Source organism: Chrysemys picta, chromosome 7 (genome assembly GCF_011386835.1).
Source record: "Chrysemys picta bellii isolate R12L10 chromosome 7, ASM1138683v2, whole genome shotgun sequence".
Lineage (NCBI taxonomy): Eukaryota > Metazoa > Chordata > Testudines > Emydidae > Chrysemys > Chrysemys picta.
Genome location: NC_088797.1, coordinates 19,045,326 through 19,071,546, shown reverse-complemented (window position 1 = coordinate 19,071,546; position 26,221 = coordinate 19,045,326). Strand labels below are relative to the sequence as shown.

The 26,221-nt window shown below is 39.8% G+C and overlaps 1 protein-coding gene across 6 annotated transcripts; it reads right to left on the bottom strand.

Moving 5' to 3' along the window:
* Positions 1 to 524: 524 nt before the first annotated feature.
* Positions 525 to 25,657, bottom strand: RBSN (rabenosyn, RAB effector). 6 transcript variants are annotated; one of them, XM_065550888.1, is made up of 12 exons: positions 25,499 to 25,657; positions 22,981 to 23,296; positions 17,374 to 17,517; positions 15,909 to 16,009; positions 15,096 to 15,141; positions 14,803 to 14,983; positions 13,360 to 13,601; positions 12,247 to 12,317; positions 9,492 to 9,578; positions 6,646 to 6,748; positions 5,901 to 6,005; positions 525 to 4,329 (listed from the first exon to the last, which is right to left on the bottom strand). In XM_065550888.1, the coding sequence occupies exons 6-12, from the start codon at positions 14,951 to 14,953 to the stop codon at positions 3,184 to 3,186; spliced, it is 1,905 nt and encodes a 634-aa protein (XP_065406960.1). In that variant the 5' UTR covers positions 14,954 to 14,983; positions 15,096 to 15,141; positions 15,909 to 16,009; positions 17,374 to 17,517; positions 22,981 to 23,296; positions 25,499 to 25,657; the 3' UTR covers positions 525 to 3,183. The 6 variants fall into 6 exon arrangements, with proteins under 6 accessions (XP_065406960.1, XP_005288508.2, XP_042705801.2 ...); XM_005288451.5 differs by having other exon boundaries at positions 14,822 to 14,983; XM_042849867.2 differs by having other exon boundaries at positions 15,919 to 16,009.
* Between the last annotated feature and the right edge of the window lie 564 nt (positions 25,658 to 26,221).

Here is a 26,221-nt window from a genome sequence, read left to right as displayed (position 1 = left end):
CCTGACAATAGGGTCGCCGACATGGAAGGGGTACCGACGTTAAAGCGCCGCCACAGCACTTTTTAATGTGGGCTATACAAGCCACTACCGGCCCACTTTCACCCCGAATCTATTCCCTAAAGTCTCCTACTTAAAACTAAAAGATTGAGCTATACGTAGACTCCACCAATCAGTTTTCACCAAACTTGTATCAACACCTGTGTCCTGCTGAATGTTGCTGCATGACAGCATAACCCACAAGCAGTAATATATTTTGGTTTGAATGTGCTGTCAAGTGGAAGAATCACTCCACATAAAATTGAAGTTAGTTTGACTAGTCAGGACCTGAGAGGAAATGGGGGATAAGTGTGAAGCTGCATATCTTAATTTAAAGCAGTTTGATATGCCCCCAAAAGAAAATTACTGTAATGGCACTATATTAAAGTTCCCCTGGTATTGCACATTTAACGTTGCCCCTGTCAGATCCTATTGGGCTCTAGACCAACATTTAAAAGCATTTTCCAACTACTGCACACACACCAAAATAAACATGTTATTTTATTTCTTACAAATTTTCAGTATAGAGTAGTGCATGCAAGTTTATTAACAAATGTCAATGCTAGTTATTTGACAATAGGATGTCTTCATTCTGCTTTATAATGTAATCTCCACAGCAGTCCACATACAGATATAAGGTTTTCACTTTGGAGATCACCTTTACTGTTGAGTTCTAGTCTATCACATTTAACATTGATTGAGCTCATGAGGTACACTAGCATCTTATCTGCTTGTAAAAATACATTGTTACATGTACAATACATATACTTTAGTGTATTAGACTGTAAAACACAAACAATGCAAGATATTTGCAACAAAGGAACACACTTTCTCCCCTTGCCTCCCAATGTAAAAAGCTGAAGCCACTGAACCATTTTTAATTCTTAAATTGAGAGCAAAATAAATTTTGGATTGCAGCCAAGGAGCCAGTTCTGCTTTGGTACAGGAAACAGTTTTGCCTTAAATGAACAACTGCTAAATTGTTATGCTTTTAAAATGTAAACAGTTCCATGCCTTGACTAATCTCAGAGCTACAGGGACATGCATCTCACCTGCTTTAATTAATCTGGTGCTAGCACCCGTTTTAGTGCATTTTTCAAGAGGTGCCATGATACACTTCCCCACAGCCTGATATTTCTGCAAGACCATTAGTCCCGGTGGATTTTACCCAGTGGACAGCACAGGTAAAGGGCTCGATGAGCTCTGATTAGAGAGAGTCTTATGGCATTAATATTCAAGGATCTTCTTTTAAATAATACAACCAGTAAATGCTTAGTTTGCAGCAGCAAACTCTGGGTGCTACTAGCCATTTCAAAAGGAAACAGGACCTTCCACGTGTGACTGCTTTAAATCACAATTGATTTATCTAATCAGTTACTATTTAAAGTCACTAAAGGAAATGTTATATATTTATGAGAAGGTATGCATTACTCCCTGTCCTTTTCTCAGAATGAAACGAAGCTTAAAGAGCCTTCTTTTGACTTTCAGGCAGTTAACATTACTTATGCCTCTTGAGATTTAAAAAAGGCATAAGTAACTTATTTAGGCAAAACTACAAACATTGTTCTGTCACATAAGGGTTTGTATTTTCATATTCACTGATCAATAAAATGTGCATGCTAGTGCTAGCATGGTCTGTTTTAATCATTTGCTCTATTTCATCTAAAATTATACACACAGTTAGGCCAAAACTTTCAAACATGGGTGCTGAAAGCTAAGCACCTAAATCTAGATTTAGAAAACAAGAGGGGCTTGATTTTTCAGAGATGCAGGCACATGCATCTCCCATTGAAGCAAATTCAGGTACCCAAATCAAGATTTAGGTGACCAACTTTGGGCACTCACACTTCAAAAGTGATGGCCTTCATTCACGTGGATCCTAACAGAGGCTCATACTTGGAGCTTAAAACACATCCAACCTTATTTTATGTAAGGCAATCAAGTTTGATTCAGTGATGTAGATTCACGATCTTTTAAAGGAAGTGAATCAAGTAGTGAAGTGAAGTACTGAAGGGCATTATACAGCCACAAACTTTGTCCTTCAACTTTTTCACAAAATTCCAGTTTAGTGGCTTTTCAGCTTTTCCATTGCAAACAAAATTCTGTTCCCTAAGTGCTATGTAAACAGGGTTCCAGTCTCACAAATAACACACACGTGATCATTCTGTCACCCAGAGTTTACAAAGGAATGTGCAGGTTCCAAAAAAGGAATTAGAAATTGGATGGTTTTCCCTAACGTTTGATTTTGCAGTGATACTGCCACTTTCTTCCTGGAAAGAGGGAGTTAGATGTTTATTTTTATAAAAACAATTCACCTCTGAACACAGCTCAGACCCCTCTACTTTTATTCTGCAATTTATGGCCAGTGCAATGGCAGCAGCTTTAAAAAAAAAAAATGTATGGGGAAATGAAGTGGCAGCATGCAAGGCTTTTTTATTACAAAAAATTCCCAAACACCTATGAGATCACAGTTATCAAATTTGTTTTTAAATCCCTAAAAATCCCTTTACATATTTGCATTGCACAAATTGATCTGTAGCTTTTATATTCTGCAGCTCAAAGAATCATAGCAGCCTGCTTTTTAACAGCACTTTCTTGTAGCACAATAAGGCAGTTGAACTAGCCTGTAACAACTTGCACTAAGTCATTTTCAGGGGAAACATCTGATGCACAAAAATTTTAGACAATAATGTTGGTCACTTATTAATGGAAGTCCAGTTTTAAAGGCTGACCTATAATATTGCAACAAAGCCAAAGGAAGAAGGGAAAATGGCAGACTGATGTCTGCATCATCACAGATATTTTTGAATCATCTATTTCCCTATTAGCACTTTCCCATTTTGCCCAGAAATAAGCATGTGATGATAATTAACAATTTAAAAATGTTGTGACAAAGTTCATACTATTTAAAGTTTGTATCATTAAACATGTTTGAGAATAATATAATAGTATTAGAATATTCAGTTTTAGTCTCCAAATCCGAATAGTAGTGGAAACACCTAAATGAAAGTGCATAGCACAAAATTCAAGATTCTTCTCATCATTCCCTCTTGTAACCTGTGCTCCTTATTTTTAAATTCAATCTGCTCCATCCTCCAGCATTAACAGTGGACTATAAAGTTATTTTTACGTGGACGTATTATTGCTTCAGCACTTGGATTTCTCTTTCTGCTTTGCTAATGTGCGCTTAAGTTCTTTTAAGTTCTCTGTCAGTACCTCCACCTCGTCCATCCGTCCGCTGTGTTTGGCATCAAAAATATAAGCCTTGATATTATCAATCTGTTGGAGAAGGAGTTCTTCTTCTATAATGTCCTCTCCTGAGATTTCATTATCATCAACTTCAAAGGGATTGGTAGAAGACAACCCTTCAAATGGATTACCAGAATTCTGATCATTCACAGACTTTTGAAATGAATTTCCATTATCTTCAAAGGGATTTGGAGCATAAACAGTTGCCCCATTTGTTTGCTGATCTTCCTCATCATCTTCAAATGGATTATATTCTTTTTTATCGCTGTGCAGGGCTTTGGTGGGCAAAGAAACCACCTGAGAACTGTCTCTAGCCAATGTGTTAGCAGGGTCTTCTACTTGACTAGTATCTGCCTCATCTTCAAAAGGGTTTAGCAACAGTGTCTGATTTTGGTCTGTCTCCCTGATGTACTGTGGGCCTTCTCTGGGTTTGATTGGGAAGACTGAATTCTCTTTAGGTACCTGTTTCTGGACAGCATCTGGAGACGGTGTTTTAGAACTTGGGCTGCTTTTCATCTGAGTGGTATCTAAGTCCAAAGACTGTGCTATCTGGTTCAGGTTTTCTTTTCCAGATTCATGCTGGTGCTGCTTCACTTCTCTGAAGTCTAGAGAACGTGTCCTTGAGTGTTGAGACATTGCTTTGTGTTGCTCCCTTTCCCACTCCTTCTCACGAAGGACCTGAAGCTGCTCCCTCTGCATCTCTTCCTCCTCTGCCTGCCTTTTAGAAAGCTCAATAGCTTTCAGAGTCTGCTGCTGATCGTATTCATCTTGAAGCTGTCGCAGGTTCTCTTGCAACATACGGACCTCATCTAACCGATTAGCTGCCTTTGCTTGCTTAATAAAGGATGTAATATTGTCAATCTGCTGAAGAAGCGGGTCGGCTATTTCCCTTTGGCGAGGTAAGCTGGATGTAGGTAACCAACCTTCAGATTTCTTTACTGTGCCTCTTTTTGGATAAGGAACCTCACCATTGGGTGCAGCTGTGGATCGGGAAACCAAATCTTTCTGCTTTTCCTCCAGTCTTCTCTGCGTTTCAAGTGTTGCCTAGCAGAGACAAGATTTAACAGGAGACCCATCAGCTTAAACCCCCATTTTTGCCTGAAATTTTTGTACCTATATGGTTCCAACACCTGAGAATATTATACCTGAAAAGAGTTAGTCACTTTTTTGGTTATTTTGTGCAGCTGACAGCATTTGTATCAAGTCAGTTTCCCCTTTGCTGAAAAAACTCAAACATCAAAGGAGCAAGAAAACCCTATTTTAAAAAATTCAGTGTGCACTATTCGAAGGTGGTTCCATCAGAAATGAAATTTTTTTAAAGTAATTTTAAAAAGTTGACAGTGTCCATTTCAGAACTGGGCAATATGCACAAGTCTCTCAAAAAGGGAGGATGGCTGCACTATTTTGTTTTGTGACTCAGATTATTTAGATTATAGGAGCAACATAACAGATTTTTTACTCATTTCTACTACAACAGGAGGAATATATAGGGCTTAAATAAGATATTAATGTGAAGTGGCTTGTCTTGGTGTCACCCTTGTGTTCTGTGTTGCTCAAACAAGACACGACTCAGAGCCACAATTTAAAATCTACACATATTAATTTCCACCCAAAAACTCAGATCCGGTTGCTACAAACCTTCTGTCCTGTAGTTATGCCTGGGGCAGTATTTGTATTATGCAGAATACACTGTTCCTCAGTGACAGCGTGTTAGTAGAGAGGGTTAAAATACCTCTTACCATCCTTAAAAACAACCCATAGTTCAGTTATATGAGGTATTTGCAATGAGTTCAGAAGGCCAATTACATGGAGATACTTCTGAATCATACAACGATGTGCCCATCCAAACTCACAACATGAGTATATCCCAGAGAGAAGTGATCACCACACTTCACAAGATGCTTGAGTTCCTAACAATAACTGGATGTTTTTTTCCTTGAGTTTATTAGTAGTTTCACAAATCAACTCAAATCCCACCAGAGCTGCCTACATAAACCCTCTCCTGCGCTACACTAGTAGTAGTGTTATAAAGTATATAACTGTCATCCTCTTCACTGAAGGTTGTGTGCACTTACTGAAAAACGTGCCTGATGAGACTGTGCAAAGAGCAATCCTAATTTGATTTGGGTATTAAACTGGCCAAGCCTGTCTCTAACAGACGCTCTTGTAATGGAATATCACACAATATTAATTTAAAGGGGTCATAAATATAATGAAACCTACAGAAATCTTATAACAATATTCATTAAATCTTAGAACAGAGGGCAAATTGTCCTCCCTCAGGGAAATGCACTGAATTGAGGAAAAGGATTCTCATTCCTCCCTCTACTCCTACCCCAAGACATACCCAACCCAGCCCTCTCTCTGCTAATGACTCCTTTCTCCTCACAAGACATGCCCTGTCTCCCTCCAGGGAATACCACAACCTCATTCCACAGGGATCCATATAGAAATGGGCCAGTTCCTGTCAGGCTAAATGAGACACAAAGGCCAGTGCTGCAAACAGTTACTCACGTACATGGAGGCACAATGGAGTACTAAATGAGTAACTACATACACGTGAGTGACTGCAGGAATAGGCCCTAACGCAGCTAAAGCTAGTTCCACATCTTCACCTGTCTTTCCATGTGCAGTTTTCTATCCATCTCTTGTTTTCTTTTCTCTTTCAGTTCTTCATACTTGTCTTTGGTTGGCAGGGACATCAGACCCAACAGTTTTTCCTAGAGAAGAGTATAAATAGTAAAATAATACTGCTAACAAACTGCAGGTTTTTAGCCTACTCAAAAACAGAAACTCAATTAAAAGAGTAAGGTGATCTAGTGCCGTACTGAGATCCAGTTTCTCAACTTTTCTATACCACAAACCAATGCTCAACAGAAAAAAAAGTTTCCCTGCAACAATTTAATACTCGGGAAAATAATGAAAGCACATCTAGGTAAGAATATACACTATTCTGAAATAATACGTCTCTAGAGCACACATTTTAGTCTAATATCTCCTCAGAATTAATGAAAAGTTTAGCTTACAAAATAAAAAAAAAGTTTTCTATATATTTGTACTTAAAATATTAATAAGCAACAATTGGTGAAACTAGATGTGCAAAATACGCTGTCATTTCAAGAAGGGCATTTAAACATGTTGCACAAGCGTACGGTACTAGGTCTCCAATACAAGTTATCTTCATGCCAAGGGAAAGCCTTAAAAGGCTCATCAGTCAGACTGCAGGATATTCACCATTTAAATAGCCTGAAAAGTTATTCTTCTCCAATAAGTAATTTGAGTCTAGTTATGGTTCCAATTTTTGCTTTTCAAGAGAACACTGCAGAAGAGTCACATATGTGCAACTCATGCTTTGTTTACCTGTACAAAAAGGGTAGCTGAGTATCTAATCATTCTCTGAAGTTGTAGAGTTTTGGGATGAGGTTGAGGCTCTTCATTCAAGCCTAGAGTCAAAATCTTCTTACTGAATCAGAATATGCATACAGTGAATTAGTACAAAAATAAGGGCCCAGAGTAAGAAAAATTCAAAACAAGATCCAGGTGTTAGAGAGAGACACTGTCAATCTACATTCAGACAGAAGCATGATTTTTCTTAATACACCTCTACCTCGATATAACACTACCCAATATAACATGAATTCTGATATAACGCGGTAAAGCAGTGCTCTGGGGCTGTGCACTCCGGCGGATCAAAGCAAGTTCAATATAACGCGGTTTCACCTATAACCCGGTAAGCTTTTTTGGCTCCCAAGGACAGCGTTATATCGAGGTAGAGGTGTATATTACTACTAGGGCTGTCAAGCAGTTAAAAAAATTAATCACACTGTTAAACAATAATACAATAGCATTTATTTAAATATTTTAGGATTTTTTCCCCACATTTTCAAATTTCACTTTATATTTATTTTTGCTATAAAATTTATAAATATTTGTGCTATAAAAAACAAAGGAAATAGTATTTTTCAATTCACCTCATGCAAGTACTGTAATAGAATCTCTTTATCATGAAAGGTTTCAGAGTGGTAGCTGTGTTAGTCTGTATCAGCAAAAAGAACGAGGAGTCCTTGTGGCACCTTAGAGACTAACAAATTTATTTGAGCATAAGCTTTCGTGGGCTAAAACCCACTTCATCAGATGCATGCAGTGGAAAATACAGTTATAGTTAATATGGCAACACCCATTTTTTATGTGCTCTGTATATATATATCTTCCTGCTGTATTTTCCACTGCATGCATCCGATGAAGTGGGTTTTAGCCCACGAAAGCTTATGCTCAAATAAATTTGTTAGTCTCTAAGGTGCCACAAGTACTCCTCGTTCTTTTTATCATGAAAGTTGAACTTACAAATGTAGACTTATGTACAAAAAAATAACTGCATTCAAAAATAAAACAATGTAAAACTTTAGAGCCTACAAGTCCACTTAGTCCTACTTCTTGTTCAGTCACTCAAACAAGTTTGTTTACATTTGCAGGAGATAACGCTTCCCACTTCTTGTTTACAATGTCACCTGAAAGTGAGAACAGGTGTTCACATGGCACCGTTGTAACTGGCGTCACAAGATATTTACATGCCAGATGCGCTAAAGATTCATGTGTCCCTTCATGCTTCAACCACCATTCTAGAAGACATGCGTCCATGCTAATGAGGGGTTCTGCTTGATAACGATCCAAAGCAGTGAAGAACAACGCATGTTCACTTTCATCATCTGAGTCAGATGCCACCAGCAGAAGGTTGATTTTCTTTTTTGGTGTTTCAGGTTCTGTAGTTTCCACATCGGAGTGTTTCTCTTAAGACTTCTGAAAGCATGCTCCACACCTTGTCCCTCTCAGATTCTTGAAGGCACTTCAGATTCTTAAACCTTGGGTTGAGTGCTATAACTATCTTTAGAAATCTCACATTGGTACCTTCTTTGCGTTTTGTCAAATCTGCAGCGAAAGTGTTCTTAAAACGAACAACATGTGCTGGTCATCATCCGTGACTGCTATAACAAGAAATATATGGCAGAATGCAGGTAAAACAGGAGACATACTATTCTTCCCCAAGGAGGTCAGTCACAAATTTAACGAACGCATTATTTTTTTAACGAGCATCAGCAGCATGTCCTCTGGAATGGTGGCCGAAGCATGAAGGGGCATACGAATGTTTAACAGATCTAGCACATAAATACCTTGCAATGCTGGCTACAAAAGTGCCATATAAACGCCTGTTCTCACTTTCAGGTGACGTATATACAAAGCCAGCAGCATTATCTCCTGTAAATGTAAACAAACTTGTTTGTCTTAGTCATTGGCTGAACAAGTAGGACGGAGTGGACTTGTAGACTCTAAAGTTTTACATTGTTTTGTTTTTGAGTGCAGTTATGTAACAACAACAAAATCTACATTTGTAAGTTGCACTTACACAGTAAAGAGATTGCATTACAGTATTGTACAAGGTGAATTGAAAAATAATATTTCTTTTATTTTTTCAGTGCAAATATCTGTAATAAAAATAATATTAAGTGAGCACTGTACACTTTGTATTCTGTGTTGTAATTGAAATCAATATATTTGAAAATGCAGAAAAACATCCACAAATATTCAATACATTTTAATTGGTATTCTAATGTTTAACAGTGCGATTAAAATTGCAATTACTTTTTTTTAAATCGCGATTAATTTTTTTTAGTTAATCACGCGAGTTAACTCCGATTGATCGACAGCTCTAATTACTACAATACCTAATATTACTGAAAAAGTTTACAGAAAAATATCGTTCAATTTGCTTAATTTGTGCCTTTGGCAGCATTTTATGTATAGTCACTTTCACTATAGTTAATTTCCCATGTGAGTGGTTCTCACACAGTAAGAGGGGAAACAAATATTCTTACAAATTAGCAAGTGAGCTGTAAAACTACAAAATATTGACAGGGAGGACAGGAATACTATCTATTTAAACTTGTTTTTAAAAATTGAGAATGAAGTTGACTATCCTTTTATGTAGACAGGGGTGCTGTGCACATAGCGGATTCATGACCTAGCATGATTGCTTTTTTGGTTTGTTTTTTCATATTCTCACTCAAACTCTATTAGAAGAGGTGATTTTTCATTTTTCTATGTTTGATTAAATTAAGTACAGTACATTTCAATTTCAGACACTGTCTCTCTAGTTTAGTCCATCCACTAAATAGTTACAGAAATCTCTCTCTCAATGGTTTGTTCCTTACCTTAAAGCATCTATTAACTCATACACTTTCTGCACCTCCACCCTCAGGTCATTAGCATGTTCAAGATTGTAAGTTGTCTCCCCAACACTAAGAAAGAAAGAAAACACATCCACATTTACACTAAGTTATGTCCTGCCAGCAATCTATGCAATAGTAAAAATTAACAGGAGGCCTTTTAATATTTCTTATCTCTTCTGTCAGATAAAAAGTCTACTGCAGCCAATAAGATTTCAGGGTGAATGTTCTATGTTAAACTCATAAGTGAAAACAAATTTCTTATTTGCGAAAGGGAAGACAATGGTTAATTTGTGAATGCTAACGTTTCACAGAAGAGTTTACTATATGATTTTATGAACTCATGTATAGTACCCATATTTTAAATACAGCAGTTTTTCTTCTGCCTGTATCTTTATGCATAATGTCTTGTGAATTTATTGTGTGTGTGGGTGGGTGGGTGTGGGTGTGGGTGTACAGTTAATGGCATATTTGTTTATTTTGTTAAATTGAAGTAAAACAGTGATACCAAAGCTATCCTCTCCTTAAGTTGGTCAGAAATCAGGACAATTATCAATCAGCATGAAGAAACAACAAACATCAATAGACTGTAGTTTCCTAGCATCTTGCTTTTTATATTTATTGAATAAAATATAATCAGTAAGGATTTGTAAGAACGAAGGGTCCCACCACCCATTTTCATATCTTGCACATTATGCAAAGACTATACTATTCTGAATTAATTTTATATCAAATGATCCAACAGAACACAAATATCATAGACATTTCAAACAAGCATCTGAAAACCCATCAGAATCAAGGAAAGGATGAGCCCTGTCAATTCTGAGATATACTTTAGTAATTCAGGACATTTACATTTAGCTTCAGCAGTTAAGCTGTGTACTTAATATTTTGCTGTAATGAAGTCTCAAATAACATACTGCCCATTTTCTTCTCTGTAGACCTTGTATTAAAAAAGCAAATAGCTTTTTGGAAAGATGCATGAAAATGCTAACATGCCTTTTTTAATAACTGAATCTCAAAATAACTGGCATTGCAACACATTTGACATTTCATTTAGTGGTGGACATAGTACTACAGACTGTACTGTGGTATCGTATCTCACTTCATTAATCCACAACCCTAAAAAATTCAGTCTCGCACCAATTTTCTGTACAGATGTAATAGCAAAGTGTGGTAGTGAGATCTCATTGCTGAAACTCATTTTTTAAAATTAGACTTAAATGTTTAATTTGTATATTAGTATAAATAATTAAATTTGTATCACTCTGTTTGGAAAGTGCCTACAATATTTTGGGTGCTATTGCCATATAATGTAATAATAAAGCATAACTATACTTGCCAAAATAAACAAACTGAGCACACACAGCGATGTGGTAGCCTTGATTTGTCAGAGAGTTTGTGAATTTATTCGCTAATTTGCAAAAATTCTAAGATCCGAAATGGGTCTCCCAGTCATTAGCACAAGTTAGTGAGGGTTTACCCTATACTTTACATTTAATATGTGCCACCAGAGAATACAAATATAGCCTTGTGAGGAGTCTAAGCATGACAACAGATACACAAAATAAGTCAATCTGAATGAGAGAATATGTCCCAAGAGGAGCTCCTGGAAGTGCCTATTAGTATGATAAATTAATTCATTTGGCTTTTGGAATTTTATAGTAGTAAGTAGGGAGAGGGTATTATAATCATCACACTTTGTAGTTCTATACAGCCTTCCCCAGAGAATCTCAGTGTTCTTCACAAAGACAATAGAGTAAAAAAGATGACTTCCCGCGTAGCAGCACTGTATCTGGGAGCAAAATCCTGACATGCTCAGCCAGTTATCTGCACTTAATGATCCTCCAAAGTCTTCAGAGCAGCTCAAGAGCACATACTAGACCAGATAACGTGAGTTCAAATAATTGAAAGGGGAACCCTACTTAATACCCCACTTTGCCCCTTCACTGGAATGGTCTCCCTGAATCCATTTGCCATGCAGCTTCCTTCTCCTCCTTCAGAACCTAACTTAAAATGTTTGTTTTCAGCTCAATTTCCAATGCTGATCCAATGCTTTGTAAATAAAAAATGCACTGTCATTCCCTGAAGCCTTTGTTACTCAATGAAATAACTCATGTCCTACTACTGACCATACACTGTGTAGACCTCCTCTTACACAATAGAGGATCTCTTCCTTTGCCACAGCTAGCCTAGAGTCGAACCCTTTGGGACAGAGTCTATTGTACTTGTCTGTAAAGTATTATGCAGACTTCTCAGATGAAATTCTGACCACTGACTTAAATAGGGCCAGAATTTCACTCATACTGCATAATAAACATTCACTGATTCAAATCCTCTATCTAACATCCTCCCCTCATTTCCACAAACATAACAGTTTAAAACACTGTACATTGACGTGATATACCAAAGTATCTCTCCAGGCCACCTAGATGAGATATTTATATTTAGCTTCAGACATTTCAGACTGTCATCTGAAATCTTACCAGAATTAAGCCAAAGATGAAACCTGTCAACTCTAAGATATGCCTTAATAATTTAGGAGATTCATATTTACTAGCTTAGCTTCAGCCACTGAGCTGTGTCTAATATATGGCTATAGTGAAATCTCAGTATCTAATATTTGGCTGTCCTCAAATCTCAATAGAGAACAGGTTGCCAGTTTTAATTACTATAGACTTTGTATTAAAAATAGCTTTTTATGGGGAAAAACACATGCAAGAAAATCACACAGGCTTACTTTAATGATTCTGCCATCTTTATGTATTCCGGAGCCTTCTGGTCAACCTTCTCCATGCAAAGTCGGAGTTTCTTGTTTAATCAATCAATAAAATCAAGAGATTACAATGCAGTTCTCCTATATTAGCTATACACATACTCTCCTCACATGCAAAAAATAGACATTTGTATGGCATAAACCTTTCATCTGGGGCATGTGCGCATGTATGTAAGAGTTTAGTGCTGATGAATGCGGTCAAATTGACTACCTAGGACAATGAGGTCCTCTATTTATCCACACAACAAATTCAGCATGTGCAGTAGCACAGCAAGCTTTCCTACACTGCCCCACCACTGAACCAAGTTCAGAGACCATTTCTAGGGCTGAGGGGGTATATCTGTCGTCATGACTTCTTCAGTCCTTGGCCTCTCTGCTGAGATTGTTGACAAGAGGACCAGTTAGTGCTAACTATGGTGTTCTGATATGTGATATTGACATCTAGCCACTGGGAACTGAACTAAAACCCATCAATCCATTTCACAGACACCACCAAAGAGCCATCAGATTATGACTTTCAGTCGCTATTGGCTTGGATTGTATTTGAACCCATAACCTAGAAGTGAAAGGCTCCAGTTATAGCCTATTACTAATTTCCTGAGCCATCCTGTCCAACTGTCCTCCAGCCCCCATACAAGAAACAGTTAAATGCAAGAGGCATAGATTGTGTACACTCCATTAATGTAGTGCAGACACACAAATATGCACATACACACTTCTTTTAAAATGCATTTTATGAGCAACCCAGCTGAGGAAGACCAGAATTTGGGAGTCACCTCAGAACTATTGTCTCCAGATGATTAGAGATAAAACAGGTCACAAAGTGAGATGCTTCTTCATCAGGCTAGGGAGAAGGAACCATTTATTACACAGCCCTACATACATTTATATCCCAGCTAGTGGACAGACAACCCCATCCTGTATTCCATTTTCCTGGAGTGGTGAACAATAAATGGTGCACAGATAAGGGAAGTCAGATGAGGGAGCTAAGGCAGGGACCAAGTGTGAGCATTGCCTACATATAGTTCCATGCCATCCTCCACACCCACCCTGAACAAGTAATAGGTTTTATTTTACCTCATAGAGTTTCACAATATCCGGTGTGTATTCTTTCTCATCAATCTGTTGCTCTCTTTTGAGTAGGGTGTCTTTACAGTGCCTACAGCAGCGGATTCTGTCATCGTCCTTCTCATCCAGAACTGAGCTCACGCTGCTTACACTGCTAATGCTGCCACGACGGGAACCATGGATGCTATTAGGTGAGGAGTTTGGACTGGTATGAGAGGCCAGGGCCTCTTTGCTGGCACTGGTCAGTTTGCCTGAAAACCACAAACACAAACAAATGATTCTGTAATACCCAGAAGGCCAGGGGTTCTCAAACTGGGATCATGACCCCTCAGGGGATCACGAGGTTATTAGCTTGTGACCCCCCACGTGTCAGCCTTCACCCCAAACCGCGCTTCACCTCCAGCATTCATAATAGTGTTAAATATAAAAAAATATATATTTTTAACGTATGGGGGAGGAGGGGGGAGAAAATCGCACTCAGAGGCTTGCTGTGTGAAAGGGGTCACCAGTACAAGTTTGAGAACCACTGCAGAAGGGAATGAATATTTCCACTCTCTCACTGGGACTAAATAGACACACATGTTCTACAAATTTCAGAGAGGAAAACACCTTGTTAGGGAGGCACGAACTAGCTATTGGGACGTCCTACACCCCTTTGTAAGCAATTTATCAGATTAGCAAGCGGCTAATCAGATAGATGAGGACCTTATGTTGTAAGACTCGCATATACAATTAACAATTACCAAGATTATTTTTATATTAATAATTAGCCAGTTATGGGGCATCACGAGCTCCTCTCTGGAACTATATGACATGTGCCTGAAGACAGAGGAGAATAAATTAAAATGACTGTATGATCAAGACCAATGTTAATCAAGTGATTTTGTGAACTAATCCACATTTAATTCATAAAAGGGAGGATAGTATTTTTCTCACAGTACTGCTAGTGGGTTCATTACAGACTTGATAGCTGACCACTTCATAGCACTATCCATCTGTCTTCTTCCCACTGCTCTCTTAAATAGTCATTAGTGCTAGCAGACCAGCGTATAAGGGCTGCAGCAACAATTTGTCTTGTTTAGTCAAAGCTACCAGGTGCTACAGCTGCTAGGAGAAGGCATGGTGTAGCTGTCAGAGCACATCGCTAGGAACCAAGAGATCTGGATTCTAGTTCTGTTTACCTGGGTCTAATACTTATCTAGCCTGCAGTAAGGTTGAATTCATTAATGTTTATAAAGCACTTTGAACTCCTTGGAAAGATGCTACAGAAATGAAAAATGCCAGTATTAAAGAAATTCAGTTGCACCACACTGGGAAATCCTGGGAACTGGGTATACCAACTGGAGAATCAGAGACAGGAACCTTTGATGAAAACAGACATAAGCAGCTCAGATGGAAAAAGCTGAACCCCTTTAGTTGGTGTTCTCAAAGAGGACGACAGGAGTAACTCACATCTGCCCACTGTACTCACTCGCCAACGGAAGGCTGACAAGCTCCATACACTTCTTGCACATGATAGACCCACAAAGGCGGCAGTGGTGACGTCTGTTCCGAATGCTGAACTTGTTGCCACAGTCTGGGCAGAATGGTACATCCTGATCATTGACCCAAGGCACAACAGACTTCTCTATAGCTATTCATGGGGAAACACAAAAAACACACCTCACCTTAGAACCACCATGAAATCCATTTATCAGCTGGTGTGAAACATCAGCAAAGTTAGTTTGATGTAAGTTTATACCAACCTCTTATTTTAGCTGACTCTGTATTTGTTCTGTCAAATGACGTAAGCTGGCAAAGGACACAGAGGAGTTAATCAGGTCAATTGCATGCTTCTCATAAGATAATATTTACAGGCCTCAAGAATGGCATTTTTAACAGCTTGGACCTCTCAGCCTTGACAGCATTCTCTTATGTACTGAAAAAGTAATCTGTCCTTTACAGCAATCTCCCTGTACTTTCCCAGTATTTCTACAGCAACACTGGTGTAAACAGCACATGACACAGGTAAGCCAGGTGCCTGACCTGAGGAGCTCATACTAACTTCGATGACTACAACAGATTGCTTACAATGTCTTGCGTATTTTTCCTACAGCACCCATCATCACTGTATCTACGAAAAGATACAAGTAAACTAGAGCTATGAGACAGGGTCCACAATAGAATATAAATAATAAAAGATTCGGTGCAAAAATATGAAGCAGACAGTATGAGGGAGAGGCTTAGCACTGGAAAACTAGAAGAAAATGTAAAGGGATGGGGCTTGGCCCACTGAGAGGTGGAAGTTCTTAGAAGTATAAGGGGCAACATGGAATAGGGGCATTAACTCAAATTGAAAATGGAGCGCTTAAGTACAGGACCAGGCCAAGCACAGGACACACAAGAAAATGAGAGCCAAAAAGGAAACTGTATGGGAGACAAAATATTTATGGTTAAACCTCCAACATTTCTGAAACAACTTGGGCATTACACAAATTGTGCACATTACAGACTCAAACAAGATTTTACATCAAGTCTTCTATACATTCATAGGAATAATCAAGAAGTAACAAATTTACCTTCTCTAACCTGATTATTAATTTATTGACTTCAACAACATAATGATCAATCCTAGCTGCTCGGTGTTTCTTGAAATCAGAAAGATGGCTCCTCATGGCACCTGGTCAGAAAAGACAGATTAAGAAAGTCTCTAGATTCAGTCACATGACCTTGTAAAATGTCAGTTTAAAGGAAACTTTAATCTCTTTTCATTATTTGCTACTCAGGTTCAAATGGAAGTTTAAAGATCAATTGGAATCCTGTATTTTAACAGCACTGCTTTGAATACAATTGTAGATTAAACCTCTTATCTGCAGGCTGGCTTTAGTGATAAACAGAGCACATTATTTCTACCGCTAAAATTACAAGCATTATTTTAAGACAGCAAAAGCAACAAAAAAAACCCTTTTCCTATTACTCTCTTGATCCCTCAATTACCAGTCAACAACAGCTTACTAAATGTAAGAGTTACTTCCTTTTCATTTGCTGACTACCACTGGAATTGGGACTAAAGCTGTCAAACGGATATTAAAAATGCAACTGCAATTCCTCTTTCAGATTTCTAAATTTCCTTTTTTTCCTCTTCAAGGATTTTAAAATCTGACTGCCAAATACATAAGAGAAATCAAAACTGCTTAATCACTTCAAGAAAAGTGCAATTCAACACTGCTCAAGATGTTTCTTCTGGCTCATATTTTATTCTCAGATATATGGAAATCACGAAGTAATGACTTTTTTTCCTGCAACACAATTGATGGAGCAAGAAATCAATGCTGAGGTTACACTACAAATATTTATTTATAAATATATAACAGCATCTGTCGCCTCACCTCCTCATACTAGTGCAAGCCAATAACCACATACAAAATATAGGTGTCTCTTCCTGCTGAAGAGTAAAACACTCAAAGCCTAGCTGAACAATACAATACACCATGAAGCTCACCCACTTAGGCTTTGGCAGACCAAAGGGACTGAGTTCCAGAGGTGTAGGTCTGCCACCAGTCCTGTGGGATTTCATCCCAGGACCCAACAGCAAAAATGCCCCTGAAAACTGTAACCATAACAACAGGATACAGAGTAAGAGGCAATCTCCAATAATGATATTAGAAGTAGATAGTACAAACAAGACACCCTTGAACTTTAAAGAAGTCTTGATATGGACCTGAACTTTGCCAAGCAGACCTGTTTCTAACAACGCCCCCCCTAACTCAAACCCAAGCAATACAGAAATATTGAGAAAATCAGAACCTGAATCCATACTTAGTGGCTCAAGGACATAAAGTAACACATCTATTTTCTAAAATGTTACCCAAGAGCCTGCGTATAGATAACAAAACAATACACAAGGCATCAGTTCTCTACATAGTGGACCAAATTCTATGTAGACTTACAATCTGTGCAACTCCACTGAAATCAATTGGATTGTACGGAGTGTAAGTTAACAGAAAATCTGTCCTACTACACATGGCTTTCCTGTTTTCTTACCCAGTTCTTGGGGCTCCCACATGTATGGATCTACTCCACCATAGCTGAAAGACTCGTAACGCTCCTGAGCCCCAGTATCAGTTCGGTCATCTCCTTCTCGTTTCAATAGCTTCTTCTTTGCTTTTTTGGCCTTTTGGACTAGATCTGAAAAACAGACCGAACACTAAGCAGTCAGTCCCGGAACACTTGTCATTTGAAGCCACTAGCAACTTCATCTGCTCATTTAGCATAATCCAATTTCCTTGAAAACAATAATATTTTTCCTCCTTCATAAAAATAAGCTGGCCTGGTGTATAGATCCCGAAAGCATCCCCAGACATATGTCAGACAGTGGTGAGGCTGGACATAAGGAGATGTTTAGCATTCACATCTCCTGTTAACAAACTTGAGTTACAGGTGCTTAGCACCAGCATCAGTGTTTTATGACAGAAAATTATGCAAATAAATGAATCTAAAATAGTGAACTATTGACTGACGCATCATTGCAGGGGTCCAATCCTGCAGGGTGGTGCACACCCTGCAAGTGCTGAGCACCTCTCAATTCCCAGTAATTTCTCTGGGAGCTGAGGTTACTCAGCACTTCACAGGACTGAGCTCCAAGAAAGGGAACCCTGTCCAAAGTCAATTTACCGACCCCACCCTAAGGAAAGCCACAAAACAATGATCAGCAAATGCCTTGTCCTCTTCATTAAGCATTATAAAGGCAGCTCCTTGAATGTACAACTATCTTTAGTGCAGTACCTTTGTTTTTGAGGATTCTGCTTATAAATGGTATTGCTTTGCAGTACTTAGTTACATTTTTTGTATTTCACACACACAAAAAACAAGTAAAAAGAAGACATTTAGCAATGTTGCAATAGTGAACATATTTTAAATATGAATGCATTGTACCAGACTACCTCACATGAGATGAGTGTTACTGAGAGAGGGGCATGGTCTAGTGGGCCAGACAAAGGACTGGGAGTCTGAAACTCCTGAGTCTTCATCCCTATTGCCACACTTGCCCCTGAGATATTGGCCGAGGCATTTTAGTATTCTGTTTCGGCTTCCCCCTCTGTAGAGATATGGGAATACTTAGCTACTGACTCACAGGGATGTTATGAGAATTAATCGGCTGAATGAAAGAGCTCTGAAGTTGAAAAGCACTGTAAGTACTATGATAATATTGGTCAAATTCTCTTACTTGGCTCAACCTGGTGGGAATATTAATGTGCCAGTTAAACCATCTTCCCAATTATCAGCAGCTCACAGGAATACAGTGTACCCTGACAAAGACTTATTTTTCAAGCAATCTGTGAAATTAAAACACCGGACAAAGTACTAGATATGAGAACATTTTAAAAACATAACACAAGTCTGATTCATTTAGCAGCTATTAGAGGGCAGGTAAGCAGCCTGTTCTGAGGAAGTTACTGTTCACAAGCACCAGCTCACATCTGCAGTGAATTGGCTGCAGACCCTCCCACGTATACTGTTTTAAACAGAACAAATGTCACATTTATCCACCAGTTAACAATAATTATATTTTGCTCTTCTAAAGCATCTTGCTTCCAACGATCTCAAAGCACTTTATACAAACATTACTTCTGTTAGTCTTAAAGGTGCCACAGGACCCTCTGTTGCTTTATACAAACATTACGACTCACAACAGCTGTGGGCTGAGGTCACAGGTCTGATTAGCCCCATTTGACAGATGGTTAAATTGAGGCACAGAAGATGAGTTTCACATAGGTTCACAGAGTCAGTTGCAGAGTTAGGAACATAGGCCAGAAGTCCTGACACCCAAGACTTTCCTCTAGAAAAATCAGGGCGGCTGCTAGGGGTTTATACTGTTTTTATGACAACTCTTGATAGACAGGAGCCAACCTCAACTTTCCAACCACCACCTATGCTGTAGGAGGAACTACAGTCATTAGTCCAACCAATTAAATAAGAAAACAATTACTATGAGCATATTACAGATGTCCATTAGTAGCAATTCTATAATTAGGGTTATGTTAAAAGCAACAGAGGGTCCTGTGGCACCTTTAAGACTAACAGAAGTATTGGGAGCATAAGCTTTCGTGGGTAAGAACCTCACTTCTTCAGATGCAAGACTGAAGGGTTATGTTGATACTTTCACTTAAAATTAGAGTAAAATCCCTGTTTCACATTTTATTGATGAGACAGTCTCCAGATTATCACAATTACTTTGCAGAAAACAAAATGAACTTTTCTAGGACTTTTCTGGATAGAATACTTGATAACTATGAAGTGAAAGAGAAAACTAAGAAAGTACAGTTTTGAATTTTAGCCCCAAGGGTTTTGTTGTTTTGTTGTTAGCAGTTTTGGTTTTTGTTTTGTTTGCAGGGCACAGGGAGTAGCTCATTCTAACTGCATAACCACACATCTGCACTTCCACATCTTAGAGACAGGCCACTTTTGAAATTTAAAAATTATACAAAATAAAGATTATTTCCCTTGATTAAGTCATCAAAAATAATTTAAGCATCAGCCAGAGCCAACAGGTGGCTAATATCAATGTTTATTAATTCTGTTTATAAAGATGTTTGAAACCCTCAGGTGAAAGGCTCTATAAGAAGTCCCAAGTTAATGGGGTAACCAGGGCTGTCTTAGACTTGCTGGGGCCTGGGGCCAAAGCTGAGCCCCACCACACAGGGCAGAAGCTTAAGCCTGAGGGCTTCAGCCCTCGGGGGCAAGGCTCAGGTTACAGGCCCCTTGCCTGGGGCTGAAGCTCTTGGGCTTTGACCCCCCTGCCCGGGGTGGTGGGGCTCAGTCTTTGCCTGCCCCCGCCCGCCATGGTGCTTGGGTGGGCTCAGGCCCTCCTGGGGTCATGTAGTAATTTTTGTTGTCAAAGAGACAGCAGTGCCAAGAAGTTTGAGAACCCCTGCCTTAGTGGATCACAGCTCTTTATGGGTCTTTTAGAAGAACAGTACACTAGGGGGCACTTTTTAAATGTTGGAAGCAGGTCAGTACCACTAAAGTGGATATTAAATTATTATTTTGTATTACCAAAGCCCTAGGAACCCTAGTCATGGACCAGGACAACATCATGATAGGTGCTGTACAATCACATTAGCATCTTAATCTTTGCTACTCTGATATCTTCATAGAGAGACAACCCAAATTTGCACATGCAAACAGTGGGGAGGGAAATCTGTGAAGATTATTTTATTCAAGGAAATGGAGTCAAAGGATTAGAATATGATAATTATTGGTTCTTTAATATATCTGCTAGCAAAAAGCATTCAACAGTTTCAACATGATCATAGACGGGCCTGAGTTAGCACCACCAGCAGCTCTTCTACAGATTTAACCTGCAGGTCATAGGTTTGGTAGCTTCACCACCGGCATAACTGATTTACACCACCCTACAGAAACAGCCTGATTTACACCACCTTACGTAAATAGCCTTTGTTACATTTGTTTTACAAAGCCTTTGTTAAAGGCTTTCTAGTCTCTTGTGCTGTGAATTTCCAGTAAAGTCCATGTTTAAAAATATCTATTTACTATCAAGCTAATATCTGGCAGTTTCTAAAGAATATTGTAGGATACAAATCTGTCACACAAATAATATATAACAAGTGAAAAGTGAATAGTGACATTATAATGCACCTCAATAGTTGCCATACAGTATCTACTAAAGATAGTACCATGCAATCACATCATTTTTCTATCATTTGTCATAAAAAGTTTAACACGTATATTAATGTGTCATGGGATACATGCAAATTGGAAACCTGCTGTACTTTTCCTCACTGTTATCAGTTACCCACATCATCTCAATTAAAATTTACTCAGTCAAAAGGGCTACCTGAGGAGTAAGGTACTACTCAATGCGAGTGAGGAGATCAATCTGGTTTAGAGATTTTTCTCGTGGACCACTTCTCCTTTTAGTCATAATGGCATCCATTTCCTACTGTGCAAACCATCTCCCCTCTCATTCTTGATCTCATAGGTAAGGCAAAAAATTTCTCACAGAGGTCACGGAAGCCATAGAATCTGTGACTTCCCAAGACCTCCATGACTTCAGCACGTTGGCTGGGAGCTGCGGGGTACCCTGGGGACTTTCAGGGTGGGACAAAAACAAGAAAAAGGATGGGTTCCTCATGACTATCAGAGATAAGGCTCTTTCACACCCACTTCATCTCCCTCACAATAAAAACAGAATACAAGTTTAAATTTAAAAAAACATAGTACATTAACACAGGCCCATGTAAAAGGCTATATATAAAATGATCGTCTTATCCACCCGCATTTAGGACACTTTGAACTCTGCAAGAAATCACTTAGAAATATTTTTGACGTGACGTTTGAATACTACTCCCCACTTAATATAAAAGCAATTTTGTTGTTTTCTAGGCTAGGGTGAGTTTTACTGGATATGGCCTGACATGAATAACTATGACAAAGTTATAAAAGGCAGATAAAAACAACATCCTTAAAAATGCAAATTAAAGAAAATTTTGAAAAAGTGAGACTAGTATATTTTCAATTAAAGGGACACTACCGACGTAGCAGAACCCAAAATGTAGGTGTTTAGTTTAAAAACAAAAAACAGTTAGGAAAAACCTAACACAAGTTCTCTTTTTCTTAAATCAATGAAAAGAATATTGTTGTTTTGGTTTAAATATTCCAGTGTGGTACTTGCAATTCCAATACTACAGCACTGTGCTAGTGCAGGAGAACCCCCAAGAGCGAAACTGACCAGTCTACTCTAATTGTCCAAAATGAGTGAATGGCTAAAAGCAAATGAGCAGCGGAAGTGGTGAAAAGTAAATGAGATTTATAAAACTGAATTTTAATAATCTAACATGGTCTAAGAGTAACATAAGCAATGTTTTTAAATAAAAGATTGTTTGAATATATGGCTTTTAATCTCAAAGTGTCCTTTTAAGCAGCACTGTCAATTATAGTTAAAAATTATAAAAATTCAAAATTAAGGAAAAACAATTAAGCGACTTTCCAGAAAAACACTCAAAAGACTGTTTCTGCACATTTTACTCTACACATAAAATGAAAGTGTATATGAACAAAAAGCTAAGAACAATCTTTTATCATCACAAAAATGGAAAAGTATGATTATCTAAACAGCACAGAAATCTAGTATAAATATAGTCAAGGCACCCAGCAATTAAGGGGTGCAATTGACAAGATCAAGGCATCCACATAGTGGTCAGCTGACAAATCCCTGGGCATAATGTCAAAAATAGACTGTGGAAGTTACAAGGATAACTGCTATTAATTCTAATACTGTAAATCGTCCATGTACTGAAAACTCTCAGAAAAGCGAAAAGCCAGCATTTTCTAAATTGGGTGTGTAAAATTAGGCATCTGAAAATCAAGCCACTTATTTAGGTGCCTAACGTTAGGCAACCAAGGTAGAAAACATTGTGGAAGCTTTCTGTTGGAAATTGTACAGTAATTATTATTTGGCCTAAATCCATTTACACATAAACCAACCCCGCTCTTAACTCAGTTTAATCAATATTTTAGTGAAGTGAAACTTATAGATGAGACACTTTTAGGAGTCTGTAGTACAACAAACATTTTTCACTGCATGGAATTTTACAGAGCAGAAGTTAAAGCTGCTGTCATGACTCTTACTTCTGAGTTGTCCTTTGACATCTCTGTCCTCACTTGAGTGTTCTTCTTCATAGTGAGACTGAAGCTGATAGAAAGACTGCAGATCCTTCAGGCACAGTGGACACAGAAAACCCTCTCTCACTTCCACAGGGTCATCAAATGGAGGAGGGTAGTTTGATGCCATGGTGTTTTGTTCACTCGTGGGATACTGCTGTCCCCCGAGTCTTAGCAGCAGTGGAACAGCAATATGCTGTTCAGTAGCATTATGTCCGATGAAACAACTGAGCTAACGAAGAGAAAGTGCCATCGTCCCTTGTAGCTTGTGCAAAACAACACTCTGAAAGAGATCCACAGAGCAATTTTAAACAGGATGAACAGTTTAACTCAGTAACTCTCTCTGATCTTTTAATAATCCAGTTATAGCCTAGAACACTGCTCCACAGCGGACTGAAGGGACTAAATCAGTGGCTCTCAACCGTTCCAGACTACTGTACCCCTTTCAGGACTCTGATTTGTCTTGCATACCCACAAGTTTCACCATGCTTAAAAACTACTTGCTTACAAACTCAGACATAAAAATACAAAAGTGTCACAACACACTATTAATGAAAAATTGCTGACTTTCTCATGTTTACCATATAATTATAAAAAAATCAATTGGAATATAAATATTGTACTTACATTTCTGTATAGTACATAGAGCAGTATGAACAAGTCATTGTCTATATGAAATTTTAGTTTGTCCTGACTTCGCTAGTGCTTTTTATGTAGCTTATTGTAAAGCTAAGCAAATATCTAAATGAGTTGATGTACACCTGGAAGAGCTCTGCGTACCCCCAGGGGTACACATACTTCTGGTTGAGAACCACTGGACTAAATCACTACTTCCCCTCTTCATATCACACAGTACACAGGACCCTCAAGTATTTTGTGGGTGGAAAAAGTGGACCCTTCCTTCAGGCAATACTTTGGTGTAACACACAAGTTTCTCATAAGCTCCTTCACTTGGGAAGGAAACTTCTATGAAGAATGACAAGGAATGCTAAAGGAAATAAAATTATGTGAGCATGGCCAGTCTGACCCAGAATGTTTGGGATGCTGGAAGCATTCTGGTAAATATTTTTAACAATACCAAATGTGACAGAGGGCAATTTCCTGGATACACCATAATGAATTAAGTTAAACCTTAATTAAAAAATGTAATATCTTTGGGATCCATTGTATTAAAAATGCAATTATTTATGTGTTACTGTATGATTGTATGTAAATTTTCTAGGAGAGTGAATAATGTAAAGAACCTTTTGGGACAACTGATGTGAAGTGGGTTTCCTAGGATGTACTTAGGAGGCTGTTCAGCACTGAAATACCCCCTGAGAAGGGACAGACACACGTGTCTCCACCCAAAAGGTATGTCAGCCAGGGGTTTGGAGCCTGAGAGTGGGGTGCTTTTGCTGGATCACAGAGGGGAAATACAGCTGCTGTTGCCCTGAACTGTGACACCAAGCCAGACAATGTACTAAACAGCCGAGAAGGACAGTGAAGGATCTTTATTGGGGAGAAGAATAGTTCAGGAAGGTAGGTTACACCTAAATGGGAGCCTGCTTGAGGATCTGCTCCCAGAAAGGAGGCAGATCTGGTCCACCCTGTGTTTGTAGTATAACTTCCTGGCCTGCTTCATTGTGTTCAAGAAAGGGCTAATCTATTATTCTTTATCTGATTCTAACTCCTTCCTATTGTGTAATTTAGCTTCTGTTTATGTCCCCGCCTGTACATTACATTGCTTTGTCCCAAAGATTGTTATGCCATTAGTTAGTTCCCAGCTGTTGGAATTTCTTCCTAATGCTCTCATCACCTCCTATCTCGGATATTCACATCTTGATACATGAGAAAGCTGCTTTAAAACTATCATCTCACTTGTATACAACACCTTTCATTCCTGGAACAATGTACGCACCCAAACACCACAAAAAGGCTTAAAATGCAGCCACCTCTAGGGTGGAGCGGTCAACAGCACAGAGCAACACTGCCCCAGTTTGTGAAAGGAAGTGAGGAGTCTACACCGAGCTGGGTGTGTGATGGGAATTTAAAGTGGCCATGCAGCTACCCAAACTGGGGCAGCCTGACTGTCATGAAACGCGCCACGGGATCTCTGCCAGGAACAGGTGACCGCCTGCGAGACCTGCCGCCCCCGCCCTGGTTCAGCCCTGACTCACCGGGATCTGATTCACCGGCACCGGGGCGCTCCCCGCCGAGCATCGGCAACAACGTCAGCACCCCCCGGCACTGCCCCCAGCTCACCCCACTGCAACGGGGGGCTCCCCTCCGACCCCAACGCTCGGGGCCCGGCAGCCGTTACTCGGCCCCGCCCACTCCCGTGAGCGGGGAGGGGGCGCCCCCCGCCCTGCGGTACAAGCGGCGCGGGGCAGAGGCGCGCGCCCCAAGCGGGGTGCGGACAGGGGCTCAGCCCCGCCTGACAGGGAGCCCAGCCCGGCGGGTGGGAGCTGGGGGGACTCGGAGCCCACCCCGGGGCGGGTCTCACCTCGGCTCCCAGGCGGGGCAGCGGCAGCTGGCGGCTCCCGACCGCGCGGGACTGAAAGAGCCGCGGCCCAGCCGCGTCTGGCTACGCTAGGGGCCGAGGCCCGGGATCCGGGCAGGACGAGCGCCGAGCCAGCGATGAGGGAGTGAGGCGGGTTCATCCGGGATATCAGGGCGGGGCCCGGCCGAGGAGCCGCTGCCGAGCGTCGAGTCATGGATCGAGGAGGAGGGAGGTTTGCAGCAGACTAAGACCAGGGTCAGGGCTGGAAGGGAGCGGGCGGGGAGTCCCCTGGGCTATGAGCAGAGCAGGGGTAGGCTAGGGAGAGAAGGGGAGCCCTGGGGCTGTGATCCTTGTGAAAGTGGCATTGTCAGCCCCCCATCTCCAGTATTGCCAACCCCCCAACGATCATGAGAATTAACAGTGGGGAAGGGCAGGGGTGGTGGCTTTCTGGTTTCCAAGCCTTTAGGGTACACTCCAGTCACGTTTTCTTGCTTTTCTCTGCAACCCTGAGGGCTGGGGACTTAGTGTTCTCATTTAAATGAGCTGAGATTCTCTTGTCATCAATTGTCTTCAAGAGTTGGGGCTGTAAGCAGAACATTGTATACCTCAAGGCTTGTGATAAAATTGTGAGAGTTGGCAACATAACTCCCGGAGCTGCGGTACTACGCAAAATACTACGTATCGCAAGAGTGGAGATAAAATTGCAAGTGTTGGCAGTACTGTGTC